Here is a 26,253-nt window from a genome sequence, read left to right as displayed (position 1 = left end):
CTTAAAGGTGCTGAGCAGACAATGCAGGAGCTTTGATCCTTTAACAGGAGGTGTTCCCTGGTGGGATCCAGGGAGCTTTCTTTCCCAAGCGTGGGTCTTCATACTTGCACGTCTCGCACTGTTTCTCCTGCAATAGCACAGTATTTTTATTACTATTGGAGATCTGAGCTGCAAAGTGCCCAGCAGGAGCTGTTTGGGAAGGGGATTTGTGCTTCAAGGCCATGGCAGATGCATGACTCACATTGGGGATCAGGTACTTCTTGGAGTGTGTGACCCAGTCCCTCATGCTGTCCAGGACGATGGGCAGCAGGCTCACCACCCCTCCATAGCGATGCCTCGCTTCCTCCATGCTCAGGAAGTTCACAACCCTGTGGGGGTACCTGTGGGACAAAGGGAAACAAATGGCACAGGACAGAGGGAAACAATTGGCACAGGACACAGGGAAACAAACAGCCCTGCGGCCCTGGGAGCCACCCTGAGAGCCCCAGGGAGAACAGCAGTGCACAGGCAGCCATTCCCCAAAAGCACGGAGACAGCTGTACATGGATTGAGGAGTCCTGCCAAAAAACACCCTGGCACAGACCTGGAGTCTTGGACAGGACACACAGACACTGCCCTGCAGAAATTAGCTCAGTGCAGGGCAGCAGCAGCAGCAGAAGGAGCAGGAACCTGCCTGAGCACTGCAGGGGCCTCAGGGCACCCACCTGCCCAGAGAGAGGATGGACAGACAGAGCAGCACTCTTTTAGTGCAGGACACTGGCAGTGGTTGCCAGGAGCTGGCACAGGCAGCTGGGCAGCACCTTGGACCCTCCCTAACAGCCAGGAAGGGGCTGGGACAGAAGCCAGGGGCGAATGTGCAGTGCCAGCCCCCAGGAGATGAGCTGGGCTGGGCTGGGCTGGGCTGGGGAGGCACCTACGTGGCTCGAAGGGCAGTGAGGTCGTTGCTGTCGTTCAGGAGCAATTTGCACTTCTCCAAAAGGCCGTTGGTGACGCTGTCCCCAGCGTGCACCGTCTCCATCCTCTGGCACAGGCAGCGCAGCTCGTTGCACAGGGACACGAACATGTTGAGGATGCGCCTGTCTGTGGAGTTGTAGCAGTGGTGGTCCTTGTAGCACTGCACCTGCACGGGGGGAAATGGCAGCGCTGCTGACAACGGCAGAATGGGAACACCTCACTGGGATGGAATGGCTCAGTGCAATGTCTGCCACAATCCTCTTCAAGGCAATGGGCAAAGCCCTTCTGCTCTCAGGGAGAGGCAGCCTTGGAAAGGACAAGCAGCTCATTGTGTGCCCTAATCCTGACAGCAGCCTGGCTTTCACTCTGCCTTTGGCATCCATCTGGGTTTTGGGCTTGAGTTCTGCTGTCTCAAATCCACAATTCTGATTTGATTTAGATTTTTCTGAGATCACGGGAGGCCCCACCCAGGTGATCTCTCCCCACCCCTTCAGTTACACACAAACCTTCCTGGGCACTTTTTGTCCATCTTCCCTTCAGGAAAAACATTTCTCCAGCCCCACGTGCTGTCCCTGTGGCCATGGCAGGGAGCTCTTGGTGCTGAGGGGTTTGTACCTGGACAATGGATGACACAGGTCTGATCATGTCATGGGCTTCCTCCCGGGTGCGCTCCAGGGCTCTGATGAAGGTGAACTGCTGCTGCTGGAAGAGCTTGTACTTCTCCTCGATCTTCCTCAGGGTCTCCACCACCTCATTCATGTTTACTTACTGCTGGATCTGGATGGAAAAGGAGAGACAGAAGCTGCATTTTAGAAATGATGCAATTCTACGTCTCACCTGAGCTGGAGTTGTGTAGATTGGTGGAAAACTTACCAAAAAAAAAAAGGCAGGAAAAAGAGGCGTTCTGTTGTTCCGAAGCCCTGCAGTCCCCGACCCCCAGCAGTCCGTCAGTGCCTGTGCGGCAGAGCCCCGAGGGCAGCGGTGCCAATGTGATGTCACAGACGCTGCCGGGCTGTGGGAAGGCAGTGCGGCCATGCCTCAGCCACAGCGGGCCCGGGGCAGCCCCAGGCCCTTCTCTCCCGGCTGTGAATCCTCGCCCCAGCGCCTCCCCAGCTCTCCCGCTCCCTGGGGCCGGCCGGGCCCGCCGGACCCCCCGGGCCGTTCGTGCGGCTGTGGCCGCCCCGCTCCCGCCCCGGCGGGCCCTGCGGCTCCTACCGGCCGGTGTTGGGGCGGTGTTGGTGCGGCAGCTGCCGGGAGGGGCCGGGCTGGCGGCGCGGCCGGGCCGGGCGGGACGAGCGGGCGGACAGCGCGGGCCGCGGGCCCTCGGCCCCACCGCGCCGCCGTCTCCATGGCAACCGTCGCCGCTCGATGACGTTTCCTCGTTCCCTTTACTGTAAACGAGGCGCTGACCACGCCTCCGGATGGCGATAGGCCGCTTTCTGTCGCGCGGCGATGACGTCACCGTTAGCAACGCGTCGCGTTGCCAGGGCGGCCATGGCGGAGGCGGACACGGAGGACGCGGCCCGGCCGTGGCCGCCGCCCGCGGGCGCCTACGCGGAGGAGCGGGGGCTCTTCCAGCTCCTGCAGGTGAACGGGGAGCCTGGGCAGGGCCGGGGCAGGCGGGGCGGGATCCTGTGCAGGGTGATGGGCGGGTGTCCGCCTGCGGGACGCGGCCGTGGGCTCTCCCGATTAATTATTTTAATTGGCAGTTTCTGAGACTCATAGGTATGATTTGATTTGCGGGAGAAAGTGGCAGCCCACGGAAGAAGGAGTCGGTGGAAGGCTCGGTGGAAGGCGGGGCAGGACGGGAGGGGAGGAGAAAGGGGGGACAATGATAAATTGGGTGCGGGAGGAACGCGGTGAGGCTTCTGTGGGGCTGAGCTGGGGCTGTCAGTCTCTGCTGTTCATTCCCCCTGGTAAAACCCTTCCCCTTTTGTTCCTGTTGTGCCTGTTCGCCGAGGTGTCAGAAATAAAGCGAGCAAAGTGCCCTTGTGGCGTGGCTGTGATTTCGGTACCTGGTAGGGCTGGTTCCCCTGCTTTAGAGTAGGGTGGGTTTGGTTCTGGAGTTCGGGAAAAGCCCTTGTGTCGTGCATGGGGAGGTTTGTGGGAAGGACTAAAAATCCTGGTGCTGTTCTGGTAGGAGAACTTGCTGGAGAACATTCCCCTGTGTGCTGCTCTGAACTCTGCTAAAAAATCATTTCCGCTCATTCAAATGCACACACATGTTTATTTCCTTTCCTGTTTTTTTGTTTTGTTTTTTTTTATTTTGGTTGGGTTTTTTTTTTGTTTTTTTGTTTTTTTTGTGCTATCTTTTTCTCTGTTTATTATGACTATTGCAGCATAATATTTGTGTTTTGATTTGGGTTTTTTTTAAAGAAGTACTGTGTTTTGCAAGCCACGAGACATTGAACTCAGCTGCAGGGACTCATATTACATAAAATGTTTGTGGGATTTAGTCAGGGTCGTGCTTTAGTTGTGTTGGAGCAAAATAATGACAGAAACACAACTTGAAATTGTTGTGCTAAACACTTACAAAACTTAAAATGTAAAAACTACATGAGACCCTAACTATGAACTTCCCTCAGAGATTAACAGAACAACTCATGTGAAATTAAACTGAGTTTAGCAGAATTGGATAAATAAAAGGGTTTGGGCAAGAAACAGTGCGAGTGTCAATCACTGTCAGCCCTGAACATTTTTTAATTATAATAAATCCAGATTTTGTTAGGTTTGTTATTTATACAGGTGCTGGTAAGTGTAGTGCAGAATCCAGATTGTTTAGTTTAAATAAATGTTGCTGGAAAGTAATAATTTTTAAATGAATTTTCAATAAAAATACAAATTTCATCTTTTATGCTCTGTGCTACCCAGACCTTGATGCATCAGAACTTGCACGATCACCAGTTAATAAACAAAATTGAGTGTTTTAATTATTCTAATGAAGTGGATGAAGTAGAAAAGGAAAATAGGCCACTCTAATAAGAGACAATCAGTTGGTGAGGATATAAAATTTTATGGACTAGATGGACTTTATGGAATTTAGTTGCAGATATAAAAGTGTTATGGCTGCTGTTCAGAAACATCTCTTGCAGCACGAGCATTTCTGCAGCTTGTCTAAATTAGAGCATTAGTTCTGTTTGATGTTTAATTTTAATTAGAGGACTCGTGACTGGGCTGAAATGTCTTGCTAGGAAATGTGTGGATTTCTCAGGGTTTTTCTTTTTTCCTGCCTGTAAAGCCCAAATTCTCCCTGAAACCACTGCAAAATCTCTGCTGTTATGGGTGGCAGCTGAAACAAGGCTCCGTATAACCTCAAGGGTTCAAGATGAAAATGGGCTCCAAAACAGACATTCAAGGCAAGGCTTTAGGCCTTTTTTTGCCTTTTTTCCCCCCCTTCTCCCCACCCCTTTTCCTGCAGGAGTCAAGGCTGGTACAGGTGTGAAACGTGCCATTTCTGTGGGTTATGTTTTCAACTGCTCTTGTCTGTTCTGCACTCCTCTGGGCTAGTCAGAAACTCGTAGGAATGTGCTAGAGAAGGCTCATCCTGCCCTGCAGAGACACAAATTCAAGTTAACTCTGGTTTTCAAACTCTTTGTGTGGTTTTTATGTCAGTGCTGCCTCAACCATTTTTAACCCCAAGCTGCTTGAGCCAAACCTTTCTGGTGTCCATAAGTACCATCGATAAACTGAATTAAATAGGTTGGGTTTTTTTACTGGCGATTTTCTGACCCTCATCAGTTTTTCAGCATCTAAAATAGGTTCTGAAGTCTCAATTTTGTCTGTGAAAGAAAATAAATAAGCATTTATAAGCTGTTTAGGATCCTCATTGTAACATTGCTGTAAAAATGCAAGCTATCACGACTGCAGAGCCGTGTTCAATTTTCCTCTGACTTTGTCCTATTTATTTCCAGAACATGCTTGAAGAGCTATTAATTCATAAGCCAGATGATCCCATTGAGTTCATGATAAACCACTTAAAGCAAAACAATGATGATGGTAAGTGGAAATGGAGACACCAGAAATAGTTCAGCTCCTGATTTGTAAACAGCTGTTGCGAGCTGTGCTGCTCTTGGCAGGTGATGGATCAAACTTTTCAGCCTGAGTCTTGGGGAGGGGGGAAACAAAAAAAAATGGTGAGCATTTTGGAATACTTATAGGCAAGATGCTTTTAATTTCTTTTTTTAGTGGGTAATCTAATAAGAAATGCACTTTAACAGTTCTAACAATGAAACCCTCTAAGGGAATAACAAAGAGTTCTGGTGTATCAATTATTAATGCCTTCCGTGCCCCATCTGATATTTCCTGTTGTCTTTAAGCTTGCTAATTACTCCTTTTGTCAGGTGTAAATTTGGGTTCCTACTCTACCTGGGCTGGCAGATTCTCTGCTTTTTGATTAGTTTGTTACTCTCTGCTGTTAATGAGTTCCACAGCTCAGTGGCATCTCAGCTGAAGGAACAGTGAGTGTGTCTGCTCCTCTGTGGAACAAAACCTGGTAAATTGAATGGGAAGTCTGTATTCTGCACAATAAAAGCATGTACCCTCAATCAAATTATTTGATTTACAAACTGTTCACCCTTAGGCAGATTATATTTGGATATGCACAAGTGAACTGTAATTTTTGTTCTGCGTGAGCTGTCAGGGAGAGCTGGTGTCATGGAGCTTTGATGTTTCTTTAAAACCAGAGTAAACCATTATGAAAGTTCTGCTGCAGCATCAATGAAATCATTATCACTGGAGGTGCTGTGAGCTCTTAGTGGTGCTGATCAGCTGGATGGTGATTGAAATGCTGCTAAATACGTTAAAGAAAAAAGAAATCAAATCCTGCAAATTGTGCCCAGCCTTTTCTGGTGCAGGCAGCCTAAATAATCAATCTGGTTTGTAGACCCATGGAAAATATGTGTAAGAATTTCCTGCAGTTTGATAGAATGCTGATAAAATTTCTTCACATTGGACTAATATTTGTCCTGAAGCCCCACAGTATTATTTTAACAGAATCAGGCAAGTTTCCATCTCATGACTTCAGTACTTAGAGGCTAAAGACAGAATTACAGCAGTTGTTTGTCAAGGGGAAAATGCTGTCTGCTTTTGGTCTGGAAAACCCTGTTAAGGAAGGAAAGGAACTCCAATTAAAATTAAAGCCTAAATGTTGTTTTAAAAATAAATTATATGGAAAATAATGTAACAGAAATGTGTAGCAGAGTTGATTTTACTTTTTGATCATGGCGGAAGGTGCTGACTATTTAGAAGAAAAAAAACCCCTTATTAGAGCCATCAGTAAAGTGATGAATTTTCATGATCTTGCCTTGCCTAGACAGTTTTAGCCCTAGAGAAAATTTCAAACAGAGATGTGTGGAAAAGAAGCATTGCATCTATCCCAGGTGTGAAGTTAGAAACCCTTTTTAATTAATATTAGGATCTAAAGTACTTTTAAAAATATAAACAAGTCTAATGGTGATTATAGCTTACAACTGCCTCGAAAATATTGTAGGTCAAATGTGTGGCAAAGTGTTTGTGCTTAGGGCTGTGTGCTATTGTTCTTTCATGTGTTCCTTCTAAAAACCTTCAAGGGCCACATAAGACTGATAATTCTTTGATATTCAAAAAATGCAAGTTTTCTACATGGTGTCTTGGTTTGTGCTAATGAAAAAGGCTTTCAGGGTCTGGGTGGCATTTCTGTGAGCACAAACCTCTGAAGGGAAAAGTTCTGCCTGAATGTTCAGTATGTACCCTGTGCTTCTCCTCTTTGACAAAGGATTTCTCTTACAACTTAAGCAAATGTTGTTGTATTGATATTAATAATAAAATCTCTTGGATTTATATCAAACTCTGTGAGTCCAGCTGTTGTTTTGTGTTATTCCAGGATTCAAATAGGAATAGGAGTAGGAACCCAAATTTACACCTGACAAAAGGAGTAATTTGTTGTTGCTAAAATTGTTGTTGAATGTTAAAACTTGCTTTACTTGGACGAGTAAATCCCGTAACATCTCATCAGACTAAATACAGAATTAAATCTGATTTTTTACCAAAAATTTTACCAGAATTTTCTGCCTTCATGTAGCTGCTGCTTTGGAGCTGCAGTATTAAATAGTGACTATTTGTTGCTTGGAGGGGTTAAACATTACACCCGTGGTGTCCTGGTGGTGCCCCTGTGTCACATGTTTGGGGAGAAGGCTTGAGAGGAGTCCTACAAGTGTGCAAATGAGAAAATCAGTGAATTACACTGCCCCATCTGCTGCCAGCCACTAAGCAGAGAGCAAACCAGATTTAGTACAAAGTGAGCATTTACAGTAGCCCTGGGCAATATTAAAGCATGAGATGGTGTATATAATGGTATGTTTCGTTTTTTATCAAACGTTTGTCCAAGAAAGCTGTGTATTAAAGCTTCAATACCTAAGGGCTTTCTTGTGAATTTTAAATCATGCTCCTAGTTAAACCTCAAAAGGATCTGTGGATGGAAAGGTTTTTTGATTTTCTTTGAAGTGGTTTGAAGAAGTTGATTAGTGTTGGCACCCAAGCACTCTTTTATGACGCTGTTTATAAATAATTCCTAAGTACCGGGCTGGAGTTTCAAGGTGTTAGATTTTAAAAAAACCCTAGGATTTAATCACATTACATTTGAAAGAAATTAGGTGATAAAAACAGCTGATGTATCCTTTTAAAGTATTTTTCTACATTGTGTACTAGTTCTGTTGCACTTGCAAGAACCAATAAGGGGGGAGTTGTTCTTAAAGCTTCCAAGTCAGATAACTTTGTAAAGATGAATCTGTAATTTGGGTTTCATGTATGTTTAAAAATTGCACCTGCCCAATAACTGTTAAGTGCATGGAAGGCCTCATGAAAATCCATTTCACATCCTTGCCTGTCTGCTCCCATCAGACACGATCTCCCTTGGTTACTGAGAGCTGAGGAGGTTTTTGGGTGAGTGGATCCCCTCTCTGCTCTGACCTGTGTTACTCCTAATAAATACTAACCAGTCCCTCCTGCACAGACTCTGATTTGGGGCTTTTTTTTTTTCCCCTGTGGTATAGGGGGGAGAAACATCAAAGCTGTTAATATAAAATGACAGTTCAAGGGATTGCAGCCCAAGGTGTATTTATGGAAAAAGTTCCAAATACTTTCCTATGAGTGACTCCATTTCCTCCTGTTTGCCTTGCCTCTAATTCATTCCCAACAAAGCTCAGGGCAGTCATGCCCATTGTGTTGTGTGTGTGCACTGGATTAAGAATTCCTCAGAACTGGGATGCATTTTTTGCACCTTGCCCCCTCAGGGAAAGGAGAAGAATGTGCAGCAGAGAAACACAAGAAACAGAAATGAGGAAAATTACTTTAAATGGTGACTAGGAAAAATTGAAGGCTGCTGTCAAAAAGCATAGTGAGGGAGCTCTTCATTCTGCAGTATCCAAATCTTCTCTGAGCCCTGACACAACCTATTTAGGTGAAACTAAAAACTGAAATATCTTTTCATCACGAAGTGTGTTAGTTCTGAATCAATGTTTCAGGAATAAAAGTCAAACTCAGGTAAGGAAATGTTTATACCTTATGGTTCATCCACTAAACTCTCCATGTTTCAATGGATTGAGATATACATATCTCTCCAAGTGGCATGGTTAGAGTGTTAATCTCATTGACCATGGAGATTAAAGGAGGACCCAGGTGGCACTGATTTTCTGTTCCCCCTTTTTTTCCCAGTGGAGCCCAATCCTGAAATCTCCACTGAGGCAGCTTTCCAGCTGAAATAATTGTTTCATGCTGGCTACATTGATATTATGCAATACAAGAGTGGGAAACTGGTGGGGATATTTTGCTGTTCTGCACCTTGACATTTGCATATCCTTGTTCCACAGCTCCAAGAATTTGTGTCCTTGGTCCTCCTGCTTCTGGGAAAACTACAGTTGTGAGTACCTTACCCTCAGTGTGGTAGCACTCCCCACTCACTCTCTTAGCTTTCTACTGAACTCAGCATTTTGGAGAATTTTATTCTGGGAAAAGAATTTTGAGATTTATCCAAGTGATAGATGAGCACAAGACAAATTAAAGGGCATCATTCCTGAGGGGTACACACCTGGGTGTTACAGGTTAAATGGATATTTTCAAGTGAGGTCTGTTAAGAACTCAGGTAATGAAACAATTGGAATGCAACAGAATTCTGCCTGCCTTGTTTTCCCAGCCTTTTAACAGGACTAATTAACCTGGGGGAAGTAAGTTAATTGCACATTTGTGGTGTTCCCTTGCTGTGAATTGCTCCATTTGCATGGTCAGTTGTCTCATGTCCACTTGGCACCGTTAAATGCAAAGGTCAAAGTTGCATTTGAACCTCAGAAACGGCAGGTGATGCTGGTGAGGGCATGGTAGGAAGAATATTTCCTTCTTTAAATTCTGTGTTAAGGTACAGGAGATGAAAAAGTCGTTATTCAAAGCTGGATATTCTTGAATACCTTTATAAGAAACTACTTAAAGTTGCTTATATATGTCTGTGTACTTAAATGTATGGCTAAGGAAAACTCTGTCTTTCTGCAGCCTTCTGAAAAAAATTGCTTTATTTTCTTTCCAAATATTTCAACCTGTATTTTTTTTTTCTCCCCTCAGGCAATGTGGCTTTGTAAACATTTCAATGCCATACGTGTCTCTCAGGAGACTTTGTTATTCAAGGAAGTATTAAGGCAGACAGAGGAAGCAAAGGCATATAAAGAAAGAAACCAGGTGTGTAAGAGAATATAATAACAGTTGTTCTCGTGTCACAGAACAGGAATTATGTGGCATTCCCATGATTTCCACTGCTGGGTTGAGCAGATGAGAGTAAAGACTCTCTTCTCTCTGTGCTGTACATTGGTGTGTCAGGACACAGAGAAGGGGCAGGAGAGGGAGGCAATGCAAAGTAAAGGAAGTCTTGAAAATACCAACCTTGGAACAAGCAGCAGAACTGGGGGAAATCCAGGAATGCACAATCCAGTCTAGAAAAGCTTCATTCTATTATTAAACACAGTGTCTTCTATCTGGGCATGTTTGATAATCTCAATAAAATAAGCATTAATCTCTGAGGTCTCCTTTGGTACAAAATGCTCTGGAAAATATGTACACAAAGAACCTTTTTTTGATCTGACAGTGCTACTTAGTTGTGCATGCTTGATTTCTCTGTAGCATGACACAAATAACTTACTTGGTGCATTAACTCAAAAAGAGGATGACAATCCAGTCAGCTCCTGACAGCTCTGGAAGCTCTCAAGCTGAGGCAGGAGCAGCTGACTCAGATTGTTGAATTTTCCCCAATTCTGTGCACCTGAATTGCTCCAGTCAGATTTTTAAATCCATTCATTGTGGGCATCCTAACTGATGTTCACAAAACATTTTTTCCAGGTTCTATGACTCCCAGGATTAGTTGATCAGTAATGTAATTAATTGTCTTCTTATTAAAAATTAGTGACAGATTGGGAAAACATGTTGAAAGGTTATCTTGAATACAGAGAAGCATCTGATTCGTGCCTTTTTGGCTGATTCCTTTCTCCAGTGTCAAGGAATTCCATGAGAAATAGACTGGAAGAAGTCTGGTTTTTTGTGACTTTCTCTAACAAGTCCACTAGTTTGAGTTTATATTTTGTCCTTTATCACCCATTTTAATAAAAATTTAAGCAATTTCTTATCTGTAGGAATTCTACACCTCTGCTAAATCCAATTTAGAATTGGCATTGGCCAACAGATTTGTAATTTACTGAGGTGGCAGACAGTGTGATACGCAGATTAGGGTTTTTTCCTTAGAAAATTAGGCTAAAATAGGGTGGTGTTTATAAAATTGAATAAAATACTGGATAAGTAAATGAAGTTTGGAGATGCTTCAAGTAGCACACTTCAAGATCTGAGAGCAAAGAGTTCACTGAACTCCCTGAACTCACTGGCAAAAATGTTTGCATTTGGCTGGGATGATATGGAATTATTCTTACTGAGAATGTGTACTTTGAAATCTTAGTTCTAATTATTAAAGATTGTTTTGATAGGTTCATAAATTTATACTTGGAGGGCGAGAGTTTAAAACAAAAATTCCCTTTGGTTTAATTACTGTAATTATTAACATATTTCAGACTATACAGATGCACTTTCAAGGGTGTCCTTTTGGGCTTATTTGATTTAAAAAGATGGATGGTGTGGAAGATGAAAGTCAAAAATGTCAAGGCTAATCAGGTAGTGAGGAGGGCCTGCAGAGCAGAGGCTGCTGGTGGTTCAGCACTGTGCAGTTTGCCTTTGGATTTGATCTTTACACCCTACGATGAGGTTTTCACTAAATAATTTCGTTCTTTTGTGTGGGTTTGTTTCTTTGAATGTAGCTCCTAGAATTAGGAGGGAGCTCCTGGGTTCCTCTAGGAAACAATGAATGTTCAGGAACAGAACAAGAGCTTTTTCATGAGTTTGGATATAACCAGGGCATTCAAAGGTTGTAGTCCTGGCCAAAGCAATTTAATAAATGAAGAGGAAAAGCAGGAGCTAAGGCTGTGGTTTTTGGAGAGTCTGATGTGAAGATCATAAACACAATTTAATGTTGTTTCTCACTCCAAAGGCTGCTGTGGCTGCATTAACCCCAGAGGCAGAGCTCAGGCAGTTTGAGGTCACTTGGCCAATGTCACTGGATCTGGGCAAATGCTGCAAAAAGCTCTGCAAATGTTTGTTCACGTATTTTACCTACTCATTTTACCTAACTTCAGCCAAGCTTTCATCTCTTTTGTGTTCACCCATTAAAGCATTTGTCTTTTCCTGGCACAGGAAGCCATGGAAGGCACTTTAAAAATCCATTATTGCTCTCTGAAGCTCCATTTTTCAAGTTGGACAAGCGATCATTCACCCACACTACCTGGCCACTTACTAATGAGAACAGCTCAGGTAGTGAATTTTAAATACTGAGTGTTCAAAGCAAAATGTGATCATTCTGCATGTAAAAATACTCCAAAAAGAAGTCAGATATTTTTGAATATTCAGTAAATTGAAGAACCACAAGCTACCAATAAATATTCCATGAACAGAAAAAGAGGCTACATTTTTGGATAAATCATTGCAAATTATTCCCTCATCTCTAGTTATTATAATGTTAATAGGAAGCATCTTCAGGTTTTCCTATAGTGAAGTCTAATGATGAGCTATTGCATGTTTCACTTTTCCTGTTAACTGGTTAAAATAAGAAGTTGAAACAACTGTGGTAATTGTGGGTTTTGTGGGATGGGTGTGCTCTTCATGCTGCACTAAATTGCAGTAAAGGTGTTTGCATAGCACCTAATAACTTCAAACTGCTCCAGAGTTGTGTCACGTCCCTGTGCTTTTTAAAAAGAAATAAAATAGAAGAGAAAAAATCAAGATCCAAGGCATGGTCAGCATTTCAATCTGTTCCAGGGTAAGCCACTCTGAAGGAACAAAAAGAAACCGTTCCAGGTTTGTGTATCCAAAAAAGACCAGCCTTTCATGTGTATTTATCTGAACACACCAAGTCTAAACATTCATGATACTCAGGATTCTAAAGTAAATTTCTTCAAACTTGATTGCTGTTCTCTCCAAGGTGCCAATTTGGAGAAGCTGGAAATTTTTAGCTGAGGCTGTTTTCAGAGCAAATATATCCAAAACTTCCAAGAAAAATGCCTACTGAAAAAGCTGCCCTACAAAAAAAGTGTGGGAATTTTATGAAAGGGGAATGAAATACAACTCTGATTAGACCAGGCATGGAAATTGATGTTCCTGAAATAACATGGAATATTTAAAATGAATCATGAGTGGTCCAGTTTTTCAGCAAATATGGAAATAGTGATTAAACCAGCGTGGGTAGAAAAGTGTTCTGAACCTGACCAAAATCCCACAGCATTTTTTCCTTTACCTGCTCTGAGTGTTGGGACAGCTCTGTGGGCAAGGTGTGGTTTGGCTGTTACCAAATGTGTGTCACTGTCCATTATTGCAGATTCCTGGGAAGTGCAATCCCATCTCCCAGGCTCACCATATATATTTATGTGTTTATGAGAGATAAATTATAAATGGGCTGCCTGATATGTACCAGATATCCTGATTTCTAGTGGAATAATTAGGCATTCTGCAAGCAGCCTATTGAAAATGATTTTGTAGGCCACTGCTCAGTGGGGGAAAAAACTGCCCAGGAAATGAGACTGGAATGGAGCCACAGAGAGCAGAAGGAGCTAAAACACTGAAATACCTGAATGTGTGTCCTTGGCTGGGTTTGTGCAGCAAACCCCACTCCAAAGGCAGCAGTGAGAACAGCACTGCACGGAGAGAAGGGAGGATAAATTTGGTGTAAATTGGTTTGGCAGGGCAGAGCAGAGCAGCCCCCAGCAGCGAGCAGCCTGCTTTGACATGACACATGAAAGGAGCAGGCAGGTCCTGGCTGTCCCTGGCAGCAGCATGGTGCCCCTTTGCAAGGTGACAGGGGCTGCAGGAGGCTCTGACAAAGCACCCTGGGGACCTGCTGGCTCTCAGCAAAACCAGCAATTTCCTTCCCTCCTGCTCTGCTACCTGCCCCAGTGCTGGCTGATGTGAGGAGAGGCACTGAGAGCCGGGGACAAAAGAGATAAACAAAAGCAAACCCTGCCTGCCCGGGCCACCTGGGCTCTGCTGTGTGTGCTGGAGCACTTTCTCCACCCTCCTTCCAAGCACCATTTCCACCACCCCTTGTGAAATTGTTTCATCGTCTAGTGAAGATGATTTTATGAAATCTTCCCACATCATCAGCCAGATTTTTCTCATTGTATGAATTGAAGTTCAAAGGAGTTGCTCCAAGGAATGTTTTTTCCAGATGCCATGAGTCCCAGGATTAGTTGATCATGTAATTATCAACTATGTATTATAGTTGATCAATGTAATTAATTGTCTCATTAAAAGACAATTGTCTAATTATTAACAATTAGTGGCAATTAGATTGGAAAAAAATATGTAGATTGGAAAAAATATGTAGATTGGAAAAATATGTTGAAATATTATCTTGAATACAAACAGGCATCTGATTCCTGCCCTATCTACCTCTCCCAGCCTATAGAAATACTCATTTTTAGGTTTATACCCTTCAAAGTGATTAGGAAAAAGACATGAGAAGCCACAGGATATGGAACTAAAGGGAACAGAGAGTCAAGCTCACATTGTTAAGTGAAAGATAATTTATTTTAACTGGGAGGTAGAGAATCTGATTGCAGGCTTGTTTTGTTTTTTCTGAGTATTCATTTACCAATAATGAGAGAAGAAATAAGGCATCTGTTGAAATTATTATTGGCTGTCATGAGCTGCATGGACAGAAGTTTAGACTTCGAGTTAAACTGGCTGACTCAGAGTTTAACCAAGTTCAGCATAAAATGAAAGCCTAAATTAACAGGATAGTGGAACAAATTCTTTCTAGAAGGAAAGGAGAGTATTGCTGATTTCTTGTTAGGAAATCAAATATAATGGAAGAAATGTTGAGGGGTGCTGACCATAGGAACGTTGTTCTTCTGTCACATAGCCATTACCTTCTTACAAAACATCTCTAGAGATGGGCAAAGCAGCAGTCACAGAACTAGTCACAGATGCAGTTTCCATCCCATTCCACAGTCCTGAGTTTAAAACGAAACCAAGTTCAACTGCAAAATACATTTTAAATAAAGCTTTTGGATGTTGAGAATTACTTGAAGCTATGAAACAAACCTCCTGAAAATCAGACTCTGTGTTGTTTGCTCAGTGTCTGAGGTTCTGTTTGTGTCACTGAGAGCTGGCAGGTCCCTGATGCTGAGCCCTCTGTCACTGGGGCAGTCAGGGGTCAGATCCTCGTGGTTAAAAGGATGATTTGTGGATGTGATGTTCTTCCGGATCCCTTTGCAGGTCTGATGTCCAATGTGTGTGTCAGTGTGCAGAACTTGGCACTGCTTTCATGCCAGTGTGCAAAACCCCCATGGATATTCATGCTCTGTGCTCAGCTTCCCTTTAACACTGATTTTTGTGCCCTTATTAACTCTTGGTCATTAACTCATGTTAATGACCCGCGACTCGCGCAGAATTATTTATTTCTTTATTTCCAAGAAGACATCTCACTTCACCTTTAACCACAACAGTGCCTGCATGGTAAAATTCCTTTTGAACTCGATTGTGAATATTCAGCCCTTTTTTTTTTTTCTGGTTTTTTGTTTTTTTTTTTGTTCTTTCTTTAGAAAATTCCCAACGCGCTTTGGGCCAATCTGATCCAGGAACGTCTGTCAAACGTGGACTGCATCAAACAAGTAAGAATTGCTCCTCAGAGGGCTGCTGGATAAGCACTTACACAACTCGTGCCTGGTATTTAGCATTCCAAGTCCTGAGCAGAGCAGGGAATGGGGGCAAATCATCGGGGCTCCCGAGCCAGTTGCTTTCTTGAACATCAGCGGAGGGAGTTTGGAGCTTTATTAACAGGATAAAGGGGAGGATGAGAGTATGCATATGCTAATCTTCCAGCACGGAGATGATCAAAGGCTGAACAAGCAGAGCTTTGTTGATTGCCTGGGGCAACTGGCAGAGATGGAGTGGACAAAAAAGATAAACAGAAAATAGATAGAAATCAATATTGTTAAGGTTTTTGGCTCTTCTTGAGGAAAAGAGTCTTAACGTTACTAATTTCAGTTTTATTTCCGGTTCTGTCTCTTTTTTCTCCCTGTGTTAGGAAACACTGCATTTGAATGTATTGTCTTCTGGGTAATAATTAATATTTTCACTCTTAGCTTGAATGGGTTTAGTTGTGTTCAGATCTGTGGCATACTGTGTTTCTTGCTCCATGTTTCATCATCTGGGAGACTGAAACAATGATTTTTTGATCCTTAGAAAGAAAAAGTAAAGGGATTTGCAGAAATCCTAGATAGTATCAACTTTTCTTCATAAAACACTGCAGACCTTACTCTATAATTGACCTATTAATGTTGACTTTGCAAAGTAGAATTAAACTTTGTGTTGCTGTTCACTGTGCTTGAATGATATGGGTCTGTCTGGTTTTCCTTGAAGGTCTTTTTAGCTGAGCTATTTTACTTCATTTTATCTCATTATAGTTACTTAGCACTCCAGATTATATATCTGGTAGAACTCAATATATTTTTTTTTTATTTGTAATATATCCACATAGGACTTAGGCCCTTCAGCTGGCAGGAGAACCTGTTTAAAACCACACATGGTATACTGTCCTGTTCATTTGTGTGGTATTTTTAGTTCTTTTATAACAAGAGCTCTAAAACCTCTCAAAAATGCTAGTTTTTTCACATAGGTCTCTTTCCCTGATTAGAAGAACATATGCTTTCAGGAGGTACTTTTCCCAGTGTTTGTTAACGTGAGTTTTACTGTCAGTGTACAAGCAAAATCCATCACTCTCCACAGGCTGCATCCACCTTATTTTCCTTTTTTTTTTTTCCCTGTGCTTTCTATAATTGTTGGCATGGCTTTAGTTCTCCTGTCAGTAATGAGGGATGGGTCTCTCAGTGAGTTATTTTAAGTATTAGGTCATGTATGAGTAAGGTGACAAGGTGGTTAAAATGCTAACAGCTGCAAAGAGTCCTGCCTGCATTTTATGTTCCTGTTGTTGTCACCTGCAGCACTGAATCAGTGCTGGGTGTCTTACAGAACCAGAGGGGAAAAAATCCTTTATGCAGCTTCCCTGACATTCAGCAGGAATGGAGTGGATGTAATCAACCCAGCTGAGGTTTCATCTGGTTTTAGGAAAAAGCACATTATTTGTTTTTCAAAGGTTGTTAAAAAGGTTTACATTATTTTTACATTAATAGATACCATTTACAAATGTTTACATTAATAGATAGATACCACAAATTATAATAGATAGATAGTGACCACAAATTATTTTCTCCTTTGAAAGGGGATCTGTGCATTTTATGTGTAATATTTTGTGTGTGTAACTCAAAGTAGAATTAATGCTGTAGGGTTTTTACATCACTGACCAGATTTATGCCATTTCTTTCAAAATATGAGTCAGCATGTTTTCACTGAAAATGTTCACAGATTAGGAGCAGCATGTTGGACCACAGTACCACCAGCTGTTTGTTTTATTTCTCCTTGTGGTGTCATTGCCTTGGCATTAATTGTGCAGCTTTCATCCCACTGACAGTAGGAATAGAGGATTTTTTGTGCCGTTGTTTTGACACTCACAGGTTTATAGATGTCACTGGCATTCTCTAAGGAGAACATTTTTATTGATCAACAGCTCTGCTGAGGCCCTGTGTTATGTGTTCTTGTAACACAAACCTAGTCAGGACTGTGAGGGATCAGGTGGGGAGGTCTTGCAGCACACACAGGAAACTTATTGCAGGCATTATGTTAGAGCCTGGCACTTGTGAGGCTGATACAGAGAATTTTCATCTTGCAGGGTTAGCACATCTTGGTTGCAGCCCCTCTGACTGCTGGGAATTCATGGAGTGGAGAGAGATTGCTCAGGATGTGTTTGAGAGAGAGCTGAGCCACCTTCCTGGAGGGTTAGAATCTTTAAAAACCAAGCTTAGGCCAGTGAGTCACACACAGAGTGGCAGAATGAGTTGAGACTGGTATTTTTTGTGGCTGCTTTTGAAAGGGAAGGCAAAGAGAACAATGGCTCTGTTTGGTATTACCTTGATTGGCTCTGTTTGGTTTTACCTCAATTGGTCCTGTTCGGTTTTACCTTGATTGGCTCTGTTTGGTATTACCTTGATTGGTTCTGTTTAGTTTTACCTTGATTGGCTCTGTTTGGTTTTACCTCAATTGGTCCTGTTCGGTTTTACCTTGATTTGCTCTGTTTGGTTTTACCTCAATTGGTGCTGTTGAGTTTTACCTCAGTTGGTGCTGTTGTGTTTTACCTTGGTAGCTAAAGGTAATAATGTTTTCTCTGTGAAAATCCATGCAAAGAAAGTGATTTACAAAGATTTATCCAGGGAGAGAATCTGCCTGTTCACCACATTTTCTGTTTTCTGAGAAGAATGGAACTTGTTTAAAACATCTTTACACCTTACTCCACTGACAGAACTAGGGCGCAATCCATGCCTGGATAGAAGGTTACTACTGTCAAGAACCAAAAAAGATGGCTTCTTAAAGAAACAAATTCATCATGTGAAGTTCTTAATTACACTTTAATGACAGTCAGGAGGGCAAAAAAAGACCAATGTTTGCATAAAGCATGATAGGCATATTTTAAGTCAGGTCTTGCTCTGCTGTGCCTTCTTCCTCTTGCTCCGTTCCCAAGCCACACTCCCTTTCCACTCTTTTTTTTTTTTTCCTTTTTTTTTTTTCTTTTTTTTTTATTTTATCTGTGACATCTGCTTGGAGCTTGTCCCTCCTGTGATAGCACACTACTTGCAGCTGTTCAGACCTCCAGCTCTGAGCTGTGCATGGGGTGCCCTGAGCATACGGCCTTTTTGATGTGTGATAAAACAGAACCGAGCCACTGGGGGTATGGAGAGGCAGTGCAGCAGAATATCAATAAACCTGTTCTGAACAAAGCTGCAGCTCTGTGCTGGAATAGACATTTCACTGAAGTGTCAAGTAGATGGATAATATATTCTAATTAGGGACTGACTGATACCCTGCAACTCAGAGACCTTTGGAAATCAGCTCCAAAATGCTCACTGTTTTTGTAATGTGTGTTGGTTTTGCATTTGTTTAATGCCTTCAAAATATATTTTCTGCAGGGAGCTATTTATTGAGCTTTGTTTTCCTGAATAGCCCAAAATTTTCACTATAAAATTGCTTATTGCCTGTTTTAAGGACCTTTGAAATTTGTGTGTAAACCTCATGAAGTTTGCTGTGGACTGTTAAAAGTATGGATTGGTTATTGTTATAGTATTGTGTTTACTGCCTGTTGCACATTATGTGATTTGAGCCACAAGCAGTAGTGACCTCAGGTTTTGTAGGGCAATTTTTGTTTGTTTTTTTTTTTTTAATTTGTTTTGTTATAGTTTCCAAAAATGTTGCACTCAGAGTGGAGAAAACAAGCCAGATTTGTAGTCTTTGTAAATTGGCATTGATTTATTTGCCATCAGGCCTCAGATGCCATTTCTCCCTAGAAGATCTGGCCCTATATATATATATATTTTGCACACAGTATATTCCAAACTAGTGCTGAAGTTCCTGGCATAGCACTACAAACATTGTTCAGCTTTGCCTTCTGCAAGTCTCAAGGGATAAATTGATTTCTCAGCACCTGTGTGACCTTAGCCAGTGGTTCATTCTAATTTGGCAGAGCAAACACTGGGAGTGGCAAAAATGGCTTGCAGTTACTTGAGTCTTGTATTTTCTACATCTGTCAGCAGGATGACATCTTCCTGAAACCAGGCTAATTAAGGAATTTTAAATAATCTGCTCTATTTTCTTGTGTAATTGGAATGGCCCATTCCCTCCCACAGAAGTCCTGGAGATAGATTTCCCTGAAATACTTGGAGAACCTTTGGACCCCACCCTGACAGAGCACCAGATTTATATGGGAGCTGAGAATGATTGCCAGCTAATGCAATATTAAAAATATCTCCTTTATTTCAGCACAAAGATGGCTCCCAGATTTCCTGAGGAATCACAAAGTTATTTGGAGGGGTGGGATAGAACAGCAAGGACTTGTGTGGTCAGGCAGCTGCCAGGTAAATTAGGGAGAGTTCAGAAGATTCAGATGTGAGCCTGGGAAGTGGATTAGATTTCAAATACTGCATCAGACAAGAACTGAGTGAGGCTGCAGCTCTCCGTCGGTATTTCACAGATCCGTAAATGTTTTTTTAAAGATGCTCAATCCAACACTTAGCTGGCTATAACAAGGACTTAAGGGAGCAAAAAGCTCTTTTTTCTTTTTTCTTTCTTTTGCTCTGTTGCTTCATTAGCTCTGGGAACGCTGGTTCCATTACTGTGAGTTTTCCTGTATAATTTAAGAAAATAATGAAAGCATGCATATTTTCCTCAGTATTCTTGGCATTAAATCTGTCTTTAGATTTGTTTAGCTCCTTTTTTTTTATATATATACACACAGTGTGCGCTGGTATCCTTTTGAATATTTCAAAACTGTAGAAATTGTTTTGGGTTGTTTTTATTTGAGATGGAAGTTGGTTTGTTTTTATTTTTAAGATTGAAATATGAAAAAAAAAATCATTGCTACAATGTGTAAGTTCCCATTGCTGTGTGGCAGTGGAATCAGTGCATGCATTTCACAAAAGTATCAGTGCTCCATGTTTGCTTTCTTCTCTCACAAGCATCCATGAGAAATACTGTGCTGTGGGAAGATCAGAATGAGGTAATTTCTGTGTAAACAGCACTGAGATTTAGTATGAATTTTGGGGTTTTTTTTTCTCTTCCAGGATCAATAACTGTTTCATGTTTTTGTTCAATAGGGATGGATTTTGGAAGGCTTCCCTGAAAACCAGGAGCAGGCATGGATGCTGCAATCATCTGGCATTTTTCCTAGGCATGTTGGTAAGCAGCACAAGGTTTGTGTGTGATTGCATCCAGCAGGAAAGACTGGAAGGGTTTGTCTCAACAAATCCTCAATAAATTCAATACCAATGCTGGAGACAGTCACCAGAGAGCACAATATTTCAGTAGGGTTGAAAGTCTGAGGTAACCTGGGAGATTTTAAGCCCTGTCTTTCACAGCCTTTTCTCCTTCCATGTCAGAGCTCTGTAAATTCCAGACCCTACACCAAGAGGGTTTGAGCAGCTAAAAGTGGCTTTGCTCCTGACTTCCATCTCTAAAAATCAGCTTTTATCCTCAGACTAAACCAGTTCCTCATGTGCTAAACACAAATTTATGCTTCTGTTGAATTAGGGAATGTAAACTTCACCAAGTGAAGTGGAAACATGATGATTTTAAGCTTGACTTTTCAGAGTGGGGCTGGATTCTGGCTGGTTTGGGGTGGAATGTTTTACAGACCTTGACAGCTGCCCTTGCCATACAGGAGAAGCCACTTGTCCTAAATTATAGTTAAAGCACCTACTTAGAATATAAAAAATTACTACAATTGTGTGGAATGCAGTGTGAAATGATAAATTCAGAGCTTGCCAGTGAACAGAATTTATCCAACTTGATGAATTGTCACTTTGGATTTGATTTGGATGATATTCAACTGTAAATGAAGAACTCAGAATCACTGCAGTAGAGTTAGGCAAAAATGTTTAATGTCTAGTACTTGCATGTATTTTTAATATACCTAATAACATCTGAAGTTGAGTTTTGCTCACAATTATATCTGTGCCACCAAGACCTGAATGAGAATCTTACAACTCAGTCTGTCTAGTTAATCAAAAAGAAGATTGAGAGGAGATGAGATTTACTCTGTGTGAGTACCTTAATAGGGAGAAAAGTGCCTGAAAAAGCCATTTAATACAAAGAAGAAAGTCATAAAAAGAACTTGTTTGAAACCTGTAATCAAATGCACTGAAAATAGTAATTAAATTACAGTGTTTAACTGCAAGGATGATTAGCCAAAAGCAACCCAGGGAGCTGACAGGTTCTTCCTCTTTTGATGCTTTCTAATCAAGCTGGAACACTTTTTTATATATTAAAATAATCAGTTTCACTGGTCTCACCACCAAAGAACCTGGGTGAAAAGTTATCTTTGTGTATAGAAGAGAATCAGTCTCGAGTGTTCAGTGGGAACTTCTGTCTGAGGCTCCAGAGACAATGCTTTATTGCTGCTGGTGATGTTTTTTGGATAATGGGGACAGTTAGTGCCCATGGGTACTGGATTCATGGATATTTTATCCCACTGTATTGTTTAGTAGGTGAAGCAAAATTCTGATTAAAAGTGGAGTAAAATATTTGCGGGGAGAATGCTGGGAAAGGAAATATGCTCAAGATAAATTCAGCCACCTTTAATATTAGGATACATCTGAACACTTACAGGGAATAAAGCAAATTATTAACAAGAGCTACACTTTTAAATTTTTTCTCCTTTTTCCCTTTGTGTTGCCTAGTTATGCTCTATGCCCCAGACACTGTGCTGTTTGAGAGGAGTGGTGGGAAAAGGCTTGATCCCCTCACACAAGGTGCAGTATTGTTTGTTCCTCACCTCCCCTGCACACTGCAGTGTTTCTTGGTCTCAGAAACGTTGTAGTACTACTGATGGGGTTAAAATTTAAATGGGATCCCTTTAAGAACTAGTAGGAATTTGTAATTATAAATTTCAGCTGTTTGGAAGTGGTATTTGTTGACATTGCTTTATTTTCAGTGCCAATAAAATACAGGGAAATAAAAAGCTCAGGATTGAGCCTGCAAACAGTGGACTATGGCAATACAGAATATTTAAAGGTTAGATCTGTCCATATGAGTTTATAATTTTCCTGTCCATATCTGCTAGGTCCTGCTTTGTTTCTGAGGTGCAGGGGTGCTTTTAGGGTAAATAAAATCATTTCCATTAGGTTAAATAAAACCATTTCTATTAAATAAAATAAACTGTCAAATCAACTCAGCTCTGTATTGTCTGTTGAGTTTTATCATCAATCATCCATCACGAGATAAAATCCTGCAATTGCTCAATAAAAAAAATCAGGTTGGATGTTCTGAGGAGTGGAATTAAGAGGGACATTCTTAATTACAGATCTGTTAATTCATGCTCTTAGCTCCTAACCATGTTTCCTGCAGAGGTTTTCCACACAACCTTTGACTGGCCAAGTGACCCCCTGGTGCAGGAGAGGTTGGTGAAACCAGAAGATCTCTCTGAGCAGGAGGTGTCCAAGAAGCTGCTGGAATATCACAGAAACTTCCCTGAGATTTTCCACATCTACCAGAAAGTTCTGAAATCCATCAATGCAGACCAGCCCTCGGTGGATGTTCTCTCACAGGGTAAATTTGTGTTCTGTGGCAGGTGGAGCGGGTCCTGTTTGAGGGCTGGTTCCTGGCTCTTGGAGTCCCTTTTGTAGGATTAGGCAACACAGATGGCTCCCAGCTGAGTTGTGCTCTCTCCAGAGCAGCGTTTTGGCTGTTCCTGGTAATGATTTTACTGGAGTAAGTGCAGATAACTGGAAATGCTCAGCTCACAGCCCTACCAAGGAAGAGCTGAGTCAGTGGAGCAAATGTCACCATCATTTCTGTGAGTGTCTCTTCTAAAAGGGAGCCCTGTGGCTCAATTGTTCATCTCCCAGAGGGCCAGTACCTTCCAAAGTCTGAGAACAACAAGGAGGAGTAGTTCAAAGCTGGGAACATTTCATTGTTTAAAAGCTGTTTGTGCTGGGAGCTTTCCTGTTCTTGTTTGCCTTTGCTTGACTGTAATGCAATCTGACTTTTAATGTTGATCCTTCTAGAAGAGAATAAGGAAACTGCCAGAAAGACCAATTGATGTACTTTGTAGCTGTCAGTCTGCAGATGATCTCTTATATCCCAGTAATTTTGCATCTCAAAAAGGTCTTTTTTTTTTAATAACAAGTGCTGCACTTTTAAGATAAACAAGTAGGAAGTTTATATTCTGAATTTCCACATTAATTACCTCTAAATTACTTAATTAAATTTAAAAGTTCATATCATCATTCATAAAGAATTCATGCCTTGAATTGTAAATAAAAATGTGAGTGCCTGAATATTAATTATTATTAATTAATAATGTAGTGAGATAAATTGAAAACTGGAATGAAAAAATCCTCTCTAGATCTTTTTTCTGCAGGGCATCAAGCAGCCAGATTTTTTTTAAAGAATAATTAGATGTGGAGACTGTCTAGGGGATCATTACTCCTAATTAACTTGGTTATTTACTGCAAATTAAGCATCATTTGTAAGCAGGGTGCTTTGCCTGTAATGTTTGTGCTTTTCAATACACTGGGTTGTGGAAAATGTTCAGAATAAATGGAGCACTGCTTGGGTAGCTGATACTCAGGGTTTAGGAAGCCATGCAGCAAACACTATTTTCTAGTAGGATTTTCCAGGTTTTTTGTTTAGATTTTTATTGCCCCAGCTAAAATTAAAAAAAAAAAAAAAAGAGCGCTCTCATAAAAATGAGCAGTATTGTGGGTTGTTTCACACAATTATAAAATGCTGTGAACTGAATGCAGCTGGTGCTGCCCTGATGTGGGAATGAGAGCCAGTGCAGGACCCCAGCACTGCAGGAAGGGATGGGTACAATCCCATGGGGCTGCAGTTTTAATTTCTCCATATTTTAGGGCTGCTATGTAGAAATTGGAGTTTGCTGGAGGTGTTTCTTTATTAGAAAATATTTTCTAATCATACCAAAGCATCTAAGGAAGGGTTCCCTGAAAAATTGTTGGTACAGAGCAATGCATTGGCAATGGCTCCTAAAATCCTGATCCTCAAGATGTTCCCCACCAATCCTTTTGTGCTTTTTAATTTAGCTTATGACTCATACAGACAGTCACGTTTAAGCTTGTCCTATTCCTCAGACTAAAATTCTTTTTTTATTGCAAGGACTCTTTAGAGAGTCTCTCATTGGAACTGAAGATCTCACAAAAACTGAGAGGCTGCAGCTGATCTGGGCTCACCTTTAGGTGCACCCACTGCAATCCCAGGGGAATCAGAGCTGTGCAGATGTGTCCTTGCTGCTTTGGTCATGGCCAACCAGAAAGTTTAACTTTGGCATTTGACTGATCCCTGGAAAAGCCAAAAGATGTCACAAGTATGGCTTGGGCTGCTCCCTTCTCTGGCATTCTCAACCATCAAATGGCCATGGCTATGTCCAAATACAATCCCAGTTTTGTCCTCACTGCCAGTGCTGTGACATCTTTTGGATTCTTGGTGATCTCTCAGGTTCTCTTTTGGGAGTGTAACCAAGTCCAGGCCTCTATAATGTGGCAGTGCTGATGATGCTTCACATGTCCCCTGGTCTTTGCAAACCTGCAGGTTGACCTGAAGGTGCTATTTCCTGCTTGAAGCAAAATTTAGGAGGATTGTGTCCAGCAAATGGGTGGAATCAGGCAGAGAAGCTCAAATATTCTTTACAAGTTACACAAAAAGGATGGGTAAAAGAATAAAACATCCACCCTCAGTTCTGTGTTGTCAAGGCTGAGCAGTGTCATGACACACTGTGCTACAAGTCTATAATATTGTAATTAGGAGTCTTAATCACACACAGCTGGATAAATGTCATTAATTTAACATCCCGCGTTTTTACACTTAAATATTTGTTCAGAAACTGCAGAAAGTATTAAATGTAATTACAGCCCTCTATAATTTGCATGGTAAAATTGTAGCTATCAAGCAAAAATTACTTCTGCTAAAAACAACATGGTAAGAGAGCAATTATTAATTGAATCTGCTCTTTAAAATGGTTTGACAGGCACTGATGAAAGACAGAGGAGTGTAATGATAGTGAGATTTCTAAAATGCCTCTCAAAGTAAATTGCTGACAGGACACTTTTATATCAGTGTCCTGATTTCGGGTGCAGAGTCTGGATGTTCAGTGACAAAATAAACCATGATCAACATTCTATTAAGAGAAGAGAGCAGTTAATGAATGATTACATTTTTTAAAGAAATGGGTTAATCTTTTGCCTTTAAGAGAGTAGTTAATCAATGATCGTATTTCTGTTTTTAATAGAAATGAGTTAATTGTTTGCCGTTCTCCCCTGCTGCAGTTCTTGCCTTTGTCCAAACCCGGCACCGATCTGCTGCCCCCTTCACGCCCCGGATTCTCTTCCTTGGCCCCCCAGGCAGTGGGAAGAGCCTGCAGGCAGCACTAATAGCTCAGAAATACCATGTTGTCAACAGTAAGTTCTCAGTAAACGTGCACTTTGCTCAATTCCCCCTTTCTCTCTTTTTGATCTTTCATCTTTTGCTGTCTGTCTTACCTGCTTATAAAATGTCTCTCTTTGTCCGTTGCTGTGGATGTCATTTCTTTTGAGAGAACTGAAAAGTATCTGAATGAAGAAGTGTAAACCACGTATATATTCTGTGACAAACCAGCTCTAAGGTTTTTTTAGTCATCATTTCATCACTTTTTATACCTTTTACATCTGTATTTTTCTATTGTTAGACTCCTGCAGTGCTCTGAATTCTTCTGTGGATCAGTGGATCAGGAGTAATGATTTCAGTTTCAGCTCTCTGACCAAAATTGGGGCACTTTTAAAATAGAATTCACTCTGAACTTTAGTGAGGTCTCAGGCTCTGCACAGCTCCAGTAATGTGTGAGAAAATGAAGGAATTAGTTAAAAGTGCATCATCTTTCTTCTGTCAAGGAAGACCAAAAAATTCTGCATGAGACTTGTTCATGATTAACATTTAAATGTTAAAAAGTTCTGTGTATATAAAAGTGCAGCTTGGTGAGGATCAGTGCAGTATTTTCCATGTTCTGTAGTGTCTTCTAACAGTGGAGTGGCCATAAATTATTTTAAACAAATGTCTGGTAACTGTAAAATTTGCTGATTAGTCACATCATGTTAGTTA

General features: G+C 41.5%; 2 protein-coding genes across 4 annotated transcripts in view; one reads left to right on the top strand and one right to left on the bottom strand.

Annotated features, from left to right (window-relative positions):
* On the bottom strand, positions 1–2,276 carry LOC118693584 (sperm acrosome-associated protein 9-like). The gene is made up of 5 exons (XM_036394288.2): positions 2,170–2,276; positions 1,570–1,731; positions 918–1,120; positions 242–380; positions 1–127 (listed from the first exon to the last, which is right to left on the bottom strand). Exons 2-5 carry the CDS (start codon positions 1,711–1,713, stop codon positions 41–43), a joined length of 573 nt encoding a protein of 190 aa, XP_036250181.1. The 5' UTR covers positions 1,714–1,731; positions 2,170–2,276; the 3' UTR covers positions 1–40.
* Positions 2,277–2,452: 176 nt separating this feature from the next.
* AK8 (adenylate kinase 8) overlaps positions 2,453–26,253 on the top strand; it is a 64,945-nt gene continuing 41,144 nt past the window's right edge. The window contains exons 1-9 of one of the 3 annotated variants that reach the window (XM_036394282.2): positions 2,453–2,541; positions 4,866–4,950; positions 8,799–8,848; positions 9,541–9,654; positions 15,105–15,173; positions 20,262–20,343; positions 21,843–21,914; positions 22,510–22,710; positions 25,446–25,577. In XM_036394282.2, the coding sequence (XP_036250175.1) occupies positions 4,869–4,950; positions 8,799–8,848; positions 9,541–9,654; positions 15,105–15,173; positions 20,262–20,343; positions 21,843–21,914; positions 22,510–22,710; positions 25,446–25,577 (802 nt within the window). In that variant the 5' untranslated portion in view covers positions 2,453–2,541; positions 4,866–4,868. Of the gene's footprint in view, positions 2,542–4,865; positions 4,951–8,798; positions 8,849–9,540; positions 9,655–15,104; positions 15,174–20,123; positions 20,165–20,261; positions 20,344–21,842; positions 21,915–22,509; positions 22,711–25,445; positions 25,578–26,253 lie in introns of those variants that run through there. The other 2 variants (XM_036394286.2, XM_036394287.2) reach the window with 2 other exon arrangements.

This window comes from Molothrus ater, chromosome 20 (genome assembly GCF_012460135.2).
Source record: "Molothrus ater isolate BHLD 08-10-18 breed brown headed cowbird chromosome 20, BPBGC_Mater_1.1, whole genome shotgun sequence".
Taxonomy (NCBI): Eukaryota; Metazoa; Chordata; class Aves; order Passeriformes; family Icteridae; genus Molothrus; species Molothrus ater.
This window is presented reverse-complemented; position numbering and strand designations above follow the sequence as displayed.

What these genes read in the sequence shown, in the direction of transcription:
- LOC118693584 (XM_036394288.2), bottom strand. Translation starts at nt 1,713, where the DNA reads ATGAATGAGGTGGTGGAGACCCTGAGGAAGATCGAGGAGAAGTACAAG. An exon ending in CTGTGTCATCCATTGTCCAG is followed by an intron (nt 1,121 to 1,569) that starts GTACAAACCCCT and finishes CCCCCCGTGCAG; the next exon opens with GTGCAGTGCTACAAGGACCA. An exon ending in AGAAGTACCTGATCCCCAAT is followed by an intron (nt 128 to 241) that starts GTGAGTCATGCA and finishes GTGCTATTGCAG; the next exon opens with GAGAAACAGTGCGAGACGTG.